The sequence below is a fragment of the Sylvia atricapilla genome, chromosome 10 (assembly GCF_009819655.1).
Source record: "Sylvia atricapilla isolate bSylAtr1 chromosome 10, bSylAtr1.pri, whole genome shotgun sequence".
NCBI lineage: Eukaryota > Metazoa > Chordata > Aves > Passeriformes > Sylviidae > Sylvia > Sylvia atricapilla.
In genome coordinates, this window is record NC_089149.1 from 37,576 (window position 1) to 48,759 (window position 11,184).

General features: G+C 39.8%; 1 protein-coding gene across 1 annotated transcript; it reads left to right on the forward strand.

The window, feature by feature from the left end:
* The first annotated feature begins 8,007 nt into the window (after positions 1-8,007).
* On the forward strand, positions 8,008-10,495 carry LOC136365708 (tubulin alpha-3 chain-like). Its single transcript, XM_066326416.1, has 4 exons — positions 8,008-8,205; positions 8,740-8,888; positions 9,244-9,924; positions 10,157-10,495. The coding sequence occupies exons 1-4, from the start codon at positions 8,103-8,105 to the stop codon at positions 10,451-10,453; spliced, it is 1,230 nt and encodes a 409-aa protein (XP_066182513.1). The 5' UTR covers positions 8,008-8,102; the 3' UTR covers positions 10,454-10,495.
* The last annotated feature ends 689 nt before the right edge of the window (positions 10,496-11,184 follow it).

Consider the following 11,184-nt stretch of genomic DNA (forward strand, 5'->3'; position numbering starts at 1 on the left):
CCTGATTCTCTAAAGAGAAAGTAAAAATGTTCAATTTAACAATCCATTTTCGGTGACAACAGGAAATAAATACACTAAAATTCTGACCTCTGCTTTGAAATGTGTATTTAAAATTATGTTTTCTTTGTGAGATCTTTCTAAAACACCATAAAAGCACGTTTATTAAAAATAACATCAGTTCTACTGACTTCAAACGTTTTCTATCAGTGACAAGAAAGTTGCGAACTGAGAAACAATGAGACATTTAGCAGATGGACTTATCCCTCCGTAGTTCTACTAAAGCATGCATAAGAATGTTTATCTGAAATCAAAAAATGTATTTATTTGAAATGAATGGAACTTATTCTGACTTGGCTAGAGTCTATTCCTATGGATGGCTTTGATAAAGTTCACATCAATTGACAGAAACCACTGTTCAGTAATACCTTTCAAATGAACTAATCTTGAATTCTGTGGGTAGGCTTTCTTCTAATTTCCATAGGAAACTAAGGGTTCAGCATTTTTAATAGTCACAAACTACAGGGTGATTGAGAGTGCTTTGGGAAGGAGGATTCACAATCCATTTTTCAGACATACTTCACATTGTCAAAAGTTTGCAAGTCCCCTATCTCCAGGGTATATGGAAAAAGGAATGAAGTAGTGGAACTTCAAATAAGGCTTAAGCAATGGACAGCCCCAAGGCAAGTGATCTACCATAGCAATAATCAAGAAGTGAGAAAGGCTTCCCCCAGAAATACTGAGGCAAATAAGGAATGCAAGACCCTTGACTAGGTATGACACGGGATAAGGAGGCAGCAGAAGCTCTCTTGGAACCAACATGAGAACAAAAACAGGGAATTGGATCTGAGGCAGAATACTGCTAGTTTTCTCAGTAAAGTTTAGCTATGATGACATAAAGAACCGCTAACTAGAGAATGAAAGTAACTGCACCAGCTTAAAAAAAAAAAAAAAAAGAATAAAAATCTTGATTTATTCTAGAGCATAATGTCTGAAATTAGTTCTTAGGTCTCCACAAGAAGATTTTTAGGGAATACATTTGTAAACAGCATTTGAAAAGACACTTTCATCATTAAAAGCTAAAACCTTAATGTCTCAGAAAAGCAATCTCAAAATGAAAAGGTGAAAGTACTAGCTGGAAGATACAAATTCTGGCAGCAAATGAGAGTGAGGCAAAGAAGAATGATGTGGCAGACCTTGAGAAACAAGTCTACAAAGTAAAGTAACAATATTGCAATGTTTTTTCTGACAAGTGTTGTATTGAACATATGCCCATTTAGTTTTCCCCTCTAGAGCAGAATACATATTGTTTAAATAAGATTTAAAAAAGAAGGATTTATTTAGATTTTGTTTCCAAAAATAAATTAAGATTTTAATAAGTTTCAGTAGTTATAAAACTGCTTTATCTTCAGAAACTGAAACAAAAGGCAAAGCTCTTAATTGGAAGTTTTATTCAATTAACACACATCTAGGTACTGAACAATGACCAGCATCCAGTTACAACTGGTGTTCCTTTTGTCTTGTTTCCCTGCTGCAAAATTTGTTTGTGGTGTAATTTTAGTATGCATTTTCGTCTGTGCTGGCTAGACATGCTGGACAGACTTCTAAATAATAGCTTGAAGTATGTTATCCATACGTATAGTATGTTCAGAATATTTACCTAATTATAAAGTATGTGCTACAAAAACATAATGAAAGCTAAACAAAACACAATATAATGCACCTTTGAGCTAGATATCCACTCCTGATGCGGCTTCTTTCCATTACTGGAGTCTGTTTCCTCTTCTAGGGGGCCATTCCACCAAGTTGTCTACTTGAAGCTCATTCCTACAGAGAAGGCATTTGGCTGTGCAAAAGCCCAAACAACATTAAAAGAAATTTATTAAATGAAGTTATTTAGAGTGAATGCTAAATACCACCTTTACAAAGCACCTTTTATGCATTTATTGAATTGATGTTCATGTTAAAAAATCCTTAAGGATTCATTCTTGTAACATACTTTGTCATTTCTGATGTGACAGTTAAAATATTTTATTTGCAAGATAATGAATACGCAAGAACACAAACCCTGCACATTTTATAAATACTCAGCCTTCCTTAAAAGTAAAGTGTTCTTCTTTCTGAGCATATTTAAATTGAAATATGTAGCTCAAAGTTTTAAAGCAAGGGTATATTTGGACCATGAGAGTAAGATAATTTAAATATGAGGAAAATAAACCATCTTTCAAAGACAATATCATTCTTAGCTGCAAACAAAAGAATGACCTTTTACCCTTTTTCTTCAAAGCCTGCACAGAAATAATAGCAGTCTGATAAATATGCTTTGTCAGGACCTAACACAGGGTATCTCCTTTTTTTTCCCCCCAACAGACACATGAAGTAAGACATAATTTAACACCAAAAGCCTTTTTCTCTGAAGTACATTCTAGACAAAGCAAAATTTATACAATAGCACTTTCATAGGGCTACTCAGAAAAATTTAATAATAGACTGTGTGCACTATACAAATGGACAACTTCGTGAAGCAAAAATGACAGACATGAAAAACTTCTGCCTAATGGAGCAACCCTTTAAAATCAGCTAACTCTGTTTATATAGAAGTCTGGCCACAGAACCAAGGCATCTTTAGAGAGGCTACAAAGCAGGACTCACAAAACACATGGATACTGAGGACTGCTAATCTGGAATAAATCGCTAGCCAATTAAAAAGACTGGCAGTCATAGTCTGATACATTAATTAATTGCAGCAAGAAAGATATCCTTTCAAGAGACAGACTCTTTAACACAAACAAATTTGAAATAACAGTTTTCCAAACATAATGAATACGATTCCTGATTTGACAGCAAACCAAAAATCCTCCAGTGACAAGAAAAAATAAATGAATTCTATTAAATCTCAAAAAAGGTTTCTGGAAAAAAAAAAACCCTCCTAACAGTGCTCATAAAGAGGTGGTTTTTGGTGGTGGTTTTTTGTTTGTTTGTTTTGGGGTTTTGTGGGGTTTTTGTTTGTTTGTTTTTAATAAAAAGCTCACATCTTTCTGCCTCCCTTTTCTACTTCAGTACTGTAATTATAAACAAAACTCAAAAGTCAGCTGTATGTTGCCAACACAGATACTAAAGACTTACTGTAAAAGAATATGAAAATGACAAAAACCCAAAAGAAGTCTCACAATGAACAGCTAGAAGAAAAAAAAAAAGTGCTTGAATGCATATCTGTCAAGATTTTATAAGAATGCAGTTGATACACAAAGACTTTAGATTACTATAGAGATCTCAAAGCTTTATTGTGGCTTCTCATAGGATCTTTACTTGAACAACGCTAAATTTAGTCTCAACAGAAGACTGAAATGAAGGTAGTATTAACTCTCAAGCTGTTAACTACCAAGTTTTTCTAATTTCAGTAAATGCTTTTGGGTTAACATTACAAAGATAAAATAATTTCCAAGTCTGTAATACCATGACAGACCAAACTTTTCACTCAGCAGTTTTGCGTTTGCAGCTTCACATCTCATTTCTCACTGATGATTTAATGCTTTCATTTGTATTAATAATGAAAACCCTTACCTTGCCTGGAAGAATCCTGCTTGAATCCAAGATGCTTTGGGGAGAGGGTATGCCATTTGTTGGTCTCCTTTGTTTTCAAGGTGATACCTGAAGTGCTTTCCCATGTTATTTACTATAAGACAATTGCATTGTAACCATTCAGGCAGAGAAACTACCCAGCTCAGATGCAGTACTAGTACAAATACCTATAACGTGGAAACAGCGAATTCTCCAACTTCAGTATTTAGGTGCATGCCAGAGTTTTGGCTAAAATCTGCAAAAACTTCCTTGGCAATTGATTAAAATCAGGAATCATTTTGAAGGTAAGAAAGCTTATTCACTCACTGTTTTAGAAAATTATGACAGTTCAAAAGAGCAGAATCCATACCCATCTCTATGAAAACAATGCAGATTATTTCTCTGCATCTTACAAGCACCAGAAGGTTCAGTAGGAGCACTGATTGCTACAGACACATTAAGAACTCCTGCACAGGAAAAAGGCCTCTGCAATGCTCTTTCCTTCACTAGTTTCCCTCAAAATTCTCAGAAACTCTACAGAGTGGGATAGCTGCATCAGAATTCTGTGTATCTGGCAAATGAACAATGTCAGTCCAGAAGCCAGACAGACCACACTTCCCACTTCTGTCTCCTTAGGTTGACTGACTATGCACAAGCAGGGACTAACCTGTCCCTGCTTGTTCCTAATAAAGAACACAACCCAGGTTTGTGCTAACATTTGCAGGTCTATTCTGGCTGAGAGGGAGTCAGAGCAACTCCCAAGAGTAAGTGAAGCAGTACTGGATACAGATGGTGAGACTACCATGCCATTATATTGCCTGGGAAAGAAAAGGGCAAACAAAAAGTGTATCTTAGTAAATATACTATATACTATATAGTATGAAGTATATCTTAGCAAAGTAAAAATATATCTTAGAAGCACACAAGATAAAAGTTATTATGGTTTTCAAAAGAGCAATCCAAGTATACTCATCCACAAGCTTTTTCTGAATAGAGCCATGGGAAGGGACATAAAGATGGCCCTTTAGCAAGACAGCTATTTCACTGTCAAAGTTTATCAGCTTGGAAAAAGGAGTGTAGACATAATTTTAATTCAACAGTCAACTTCCGATACACAGCTTTGGTCTCTCTTAAACATAATAATATATATGAGCATCACCTACAAGCAGTGAGGAGGCACCCAGCCATATAGAGGCAGACAATGCTGCACACTTTTACCCCAGGGAAAAAGTAAGTTAAAAACTATAGAACAAGCTTTTAAAAATACTGGCGGACCTTGGCACCGTTCAGCTTGACAGCTACTCTCTCCACAGATTGACTTCAGGCCAAAAGACAGATGATAACTAGATTTACACTCTTCACAGTTTAAACAAACAATAGCTAGATGGCCTTCTGGTGATAGGAGTTCATTGCTTTTGAATAGCTATTACAATTACTTTTACCCATAGAAAACCCAATTCATTAATTTCTTAGGACTTCAAAAATACACATTTTACAAAACACATGTGCACAGTGTGTTATCACAGGAAGAGTCAGTGATTCCAAGCAAACTGTGCATTCCTCATCTGAACCAGAGCTCAGAACCAACTTAATTTTACTCAGTAATGCCTCACGCAATTCTTCAGGAGCTTTATAATATGAAAATACAGAAACACACTTAAACCTGGAGATTTTCATACGCTAAACATTCTGATCTCTCATGCTTCAAAACAGTTCCATTGATCAAAATGCAAACAGAGCACTTGATACACAATGAAGAATATAGCCTACAGTACAGAAAAACACAAGCTGCCCCATACTACAGAAAATTCTGGCCTACCATTTCAAAATATATTAAGAGTAATCCTACTTGGAAAAACAGTAATTAGAACTTAAAGTACCTCAACTGTATGCTCAGTGATTAATAAGTATGCAACACAATGCCTAGTGGGAAAAAGCAATTTTCATGTGGCAGCTGTTCAAGTAGCAACAATACTATGACACTATAGTTAAGATTGCTTTATACTTTAAGTAAAGAAATTCAAGCAATACTTAGTTAATATTTAGGCTCTAAAGAATAACAGAAAAGTTTTCAAATTATTTTCCCTTCTTGTACTCTTCAGGAAAATAAACAACATCCTTCTAAAAAGGATTCTGACCATATCTCTCATTGGTCTTCCAGTGTCCTGAAAAATTCACAAGGCTGTCCCTCTTGTTATCTTACAAAAACTGTAGATAACACTAATGTGCTAAGAGGTGTAATGTTCAAAGGAAAAGATGTTATATTTTGACCTATTTCCTCAGAATACCCTAGTATTCTTATATTTCAAGAGCAATAAATTTCTCTATTTGGCACTTTGACATTCTCAGTAATATTTCATTCTGGGCATGTAAGCAAAAAGGCACCTATCTTCTCCACCTTCCTCAGCTGGTTTGAAGAGTTAATCACACAATCTCCAGAAGTGCCAAAGCGAATCTTCCTAGTCAAAAGCAGGGAGTGGAAAGTGTGCTCAAAACTCATAGAGTGGCACTGTAATTACAGTACCACTCCAGTTTATATTTCTATCAAATCTCCCTTGGGAAAGCAGATCTGTGTCCTTTTGCTATTGGGAGAGAATACAGGAAGTAGCACTTCTGTAACATCACACCCAGTACAGATCACGTCGACATACGAAGACAGCTTAGCACGGTGGTACCACCCCACCGTCACTGCAGGCCTCCGCACCGAATCCCCACTAAGCCGGGCGCCGTTTCCCGCCTCGAGAGGACGGCGCGCGCCCCACCCCGTCGCGCCCCGCCCTGGACACGCCCCTGTCTTGAGGCCGTCCTCCCTGTCGCCGGGAGAAGAGCTCCCTCGGCCAATCAGAGGCCTTCCCTCGCGCCCAGTCCGCGCGGGTAATGGCCAATGGGGAGCCACCACCTGAGGCGAGGGATTCCAGACGGTTAACGGTCGGTAGTTGGTGCTGGTCAGTTGCGGCGGCGGACATATTGTAACGCAGTCGGAGCTCGTCATCACCTTAGCGAGGAACCATGGTGGGAGACGGGATCCTTGCGGCTGCGGGGGGAGAAAGGGCGTTTGGGAGACGGGATCCCTCTGGCTGCGGGTGGAGAAAGGGCGTTTGGGACCGCTTATGTTGCGGCACTTCAGGGGAGTTCATGACTCACCTCCTGCTGCAGCACTGGCAGGCCGTCTATGCTTGAAGTCCCCGCGGCAGCTCTAAGGCAGAAGGGTTGGGGAGAAGGAGAGAAATTAGTGTGAAAGCTTATTAACTTTAGGGGAGGTGAGGCATAGAAACCGGCCGATAGCTAGCAAGACGAGATACGTGCAAGGGAAGTTTGTTCGCAGCAGGCACCTCCTGCGAGGCGAGGGATTAACTGAAGCCTCTGTCCAGGCGGCGCGAAGATAGCGGGATAGAGCGTGGTGGCCGCTAGCCGGATCTCCATGCCGGTTTTAGGCCGCCTTGGCCCGTGAAGCCGTACAGGGCGCAGCGCGTGCTCGAGGGACGGCGGCGGTGAGGGAAGGGGGGGAGCGGCGCGCACCTTAAGCCGCTCTCTGGGTGTAGCCAATCAGAGGAGGGGGTGCGGCCAGCGGCCGGGAGGGGCAGGGCGGGCGGCGCGTGCCGTGGGCCGCTCTCTGGGGTAGCCAATCAGAGGAGGGAGTGTGGCCGGCGGCGGTGAGGGGCCCGGCGGGCGGCGCGAGACTCGTGGCGGAGCTGGAGAGGAAACTGCGGAGTTTGATAAAGCTACCGAGGAAGCGGGAAAGGGCAGCCCAGACCCTTTTTCTTTTCCACCTCTGCTTTCTTCTAGAATCACTCTTAACAGTGAACTAAAAAATAAGCTTATTTCCATCTCAGGTGTAAGGCAGTTGAGGTATTGGGAGATTAAACATAAGTGTCGCAGTTGTTTAGAATCGAAAGATCTAGCTTAAAGGAGGCAGATTACTTTTGATTGGGACTGTAAGACAATTTCACTTAGGAATATGTATGAAAAAAAATTACTAATTGCTGGGGCCTAAATTCTGCTATGCTTATTATAAATGGTCCTGTACAGGAAAAATTCTTGCAACAGTTACCCAGTACATGGTCTGGTAACAAGTCAAGGAAAGTGGGGGGATATTATATAAAGAGGTCTTCCAAAAACTAAAAGAAGACTAGGCTGAATATTAAAAATGGAATATATATGCCATTGTAATTGAAAGGGATAACAAATTTTTATTCACCCATGTGTACATAAGAGACTCTGTTGTCTTTAAGATCTTCCAATATTCACAAAGTCAGTAAAGGTCAGCAAAAACGAGTAGTGGCTTGCCAGCAGCAGCCAACTTGTTCTCCTAAATTGTCACTTAAGAGCAACCAGGGAATATTGCAGCAGAGACAGATCATGGAAAGTACAACCCGTGGGCAGATAGCTCCATGTCTCATTATCCTTCTCTTTTTACTTTGCAGCGTGAATGCATATCCATCCACGTTGGCCAGGCTGGTGTTCAGATTGGCAATGCATGTTGGGAATTGTATTGTCTTGAGCATGGGATCCAGCCTGATGGTCAAGTGCCTAGTGATAATACTATGGGACGTGGAGATGATTCATTTAACACTTTCTTCAGTGAGACGGGAGCTGGTAAACATGTTCCAAGAGCAGTGTTTGTAGACCTAGAGCCAACCGTAGTTGGTATGTACCCAACATTAAAGGTCTTAAATGAAAAAAGTGGTGATCCTTGATGGATTCCCTACTGTCTTTTTTTGTTTGTGTAGAACACTCTAGGTTTTAAAATGTATGTCTTGATACTGTTTTGACATTTGTGGGCATTGTTATTTGAAAGAAATTAACTAATGGTCTACAGGTAACAATCTCTGGAAAACAAGAGAATTTTTTTACAGTCTGGATGATCTTTCCAGACTGCTGCACTGCATACAGAGTTTTGTTTGAGTGCTGTCCAGTATCATGTCTGTACCTGTAATATAGTTTTCTGAGTGATCTCTGTGTTCCTTGAGTACAAAATACTGCTTTGTGTGTGCCTGATGGGTACCCTAAAACAAGGGACAGAAGTTGTGCCAACTTCTTAGACCAGTCAGACAGGCTGTGTGTAGTCAGAGGTCCTGTTTACGCTCTTTTGACACGTGTCCTTCATGTGTAGTCACTAGGCAGCACACACAGAACTGAACAGATCAAATTTATGATGTGGTATTTTGGGGTTTTTTGTAGATGAAGTACGTACAGGCACGTATAGGCAGTTATTCCATCCTGAGCAGCTCATTACTGGGAAAGAAGATGCAGCCAATAATTATGCCAGAGGCCATTATACCATTGGAAAAGAGATTGTTGATCTAGTGCTAGACCGCATTCGCAAACTGGTAAGGATTCATGCTGCAAGGTAGTATTTAAAATAATTGATACAGCTCTATATCTGGCTAAATTGATGGTTTGCTGGCTTTTCGTTAAGAATTTTGTGCATAGTTAATTTTTCAAAACGAAATAAACCTTTAATTTCCTGAGCTGCTCCGTCCCCCCTTTAAATAAAAATTCAATCAGTTAAACCAGGACTTTTCAAGAACACTGGCTTTTTTTATAATAACAATGTAAAACTATTTATAATAACAATGTAAAATTCAAACTTACGACAGAAATGCTTTTTAATGATTATTTTAATACTGATTCCTCCAAAACCATCCATAACTTCTTTCTCCCATTTTTTCCACCTTGTTATAGGCTGATCTGTGCACAGGGCTGCAAGGCTTCCTCATCTTCCATAGTTTTGGAGGAGGCACTGGTTCAGGGTTTGCATCACTGCTCATGGAAAGGCTGTCTGTTGACTATGGCAAGAAATCTAAACTAGAGTTTGCCATTTATCCAGCACCACAAGTTTCCACTGCTGTAGTGGAACCCTACAACTCAATTCTAACTACCCACACAACATTAGAGCATTCAGATTGTGCCTTTATGGTAGATAATGAAGCCATTTACGATATATGTCGTCGTAACCTGGACATTGGCCGTCCTACTTACACCAATTTAAACCGATTAATTGGGCAAATTGTTTCGTCCATCACAGCCTCACTACGTTTTGATGGAGCCCTCAATGTAGATCTGACAGAATTTCAAACTAACCTGGTTCCATACCCACGAATCCATTTCCCCTTGGTAACATATGCCCCTATCATCTCCGCTGAAAAAGCATATCATGAGCAGTTATCTGTGGCTGAAATTACCCACGCTTGCTTTGAACCAGCCAACCAGATGGTCAAATGTGACCCTCGCCATGGCAAGTACATGGCCTGTTGCATGTTATACAGAGGCGATGTTGTGCCCAAAGATGTCAATGCAGCCATTGCCACTATCAAGACTAAACGTACCATTCAGTTTGTGGATTGGTGTCCAACTGGATTCAAGGTATGTAGCCTTTTAAGTGCTCAGTATCTAAATGATTAGGAATTGTGTAGTTGTCAGAGGTGACAGACATACTACAATGTTGTAATGTCCCTCTTAAATATTTTGATAGAGGACAAAATAACTCTAAGCTATTTTATTTGTTTGTAACAATGGTGATTTTTGATTGTGAACAGAAATGAGTCTTTAAGCCTTACCATTAATCTAAGGAAAGTTCTCATTTATTTTCTTGAAGGTGGGCATTAACTACCAGCCTCCAACTGTGGTGCCTGGTGCTGATCTTGCCAAGGTGCAGCGGGCTGTGTGTATGCTGAGTAACACAACTGCTATTGCAGAAGCATGGGCTCGGCTTGACCACAAATTTGATCTCATGTATACTAAGCGTGCCTTTGTGCACTGGTATGTTGGGGAGGGGATGGAGGAAGGAGAATTTTCTGAAGCCCGGGAAGACCTGGCTGCACTTGAGAAAGATTATGAAGAAGTTGGCCTAGACTCAGTAGAAGCAGAGGCTGAAGAAGGAGATGAATACTGAGAAAACTAAAGCTTGGAAAAATCTATTTACCGAAAAATAAAATTGCAGAACCCCGTTTGTTTGCTTTCAAATATGTCTCCAAATAAAGTTCCAAAGATTATACTGCTTTTTTTTTTTTTTCTTCTTCTTCTTCACTATTAGCGTGTGTATTCATGGAGGAAGGACAATTTGAGATTGCAGGTTTTGGTAGCAGATCTGTGACCTGCTTTAAAAATGCATAGTAATTTCTACATTCCTACATTAGCATAGTAAAAAAAAAATCTAATATCCTTTGCTAGTACGGTTACATGGATAGAGCTTTAGAGACACATGGAAGCAGCTGTATCATAGGACACTTGGTTTGTGTAAAAAACGCGTTGACCCAGCTGGTTAGAGCACGGTGCTAACAACAAAGCTGTGTTTTCAATCCCCATACAGGCCATTCAGCTGAGAGTTGGACTCAAGTGATCTTTGTGGGTCCCTTCCAACTGGGAATGTTCTGTGAAATAACTAGGCTTTTGTTTGGCAGGTTCGTTGGTTTGGGGTGGTTTTTTTTTTTTTTTTTTTTTTTTTTTTTTTTTTTTTTTTTTTTTGTGTGTGTGTGTGTGTGTGTGTGTGTGTGTTTATTAAGAAAGAATTGTTGTATTTAAGTACCAAAAAAGTCTCTGTTTTTGAGAGACTGGGAGACTGGAACAACCCACGTTTCATTAGCCTAATGCATTAGGCATGCTTCTGCCGGCGGTAGCGGCTCC

Coding starts and splice junctions, on each gene's coding strand:
- LOC136365708 (XM_066326416.1), top strand. CDS start 8,103: ATGGGACGTGGAGATGATTCATTTAACACTTTCTTCAGTGAGACGGGA. Junction 8,206..8,739: donor CCTAGAGCCAACCGTAGTTG/GTATGTACCCAA, acceptor GGTTTTTTGTAG/ATGAAGTACGTACAGGCACG. Junction 8,889..9,243: donor TAGACCGCATTCGCAAACTG/GTAAGGATTCAT, acceptor ACCTTGTTATAG/GCTGATCTGTGCACAGGGCT.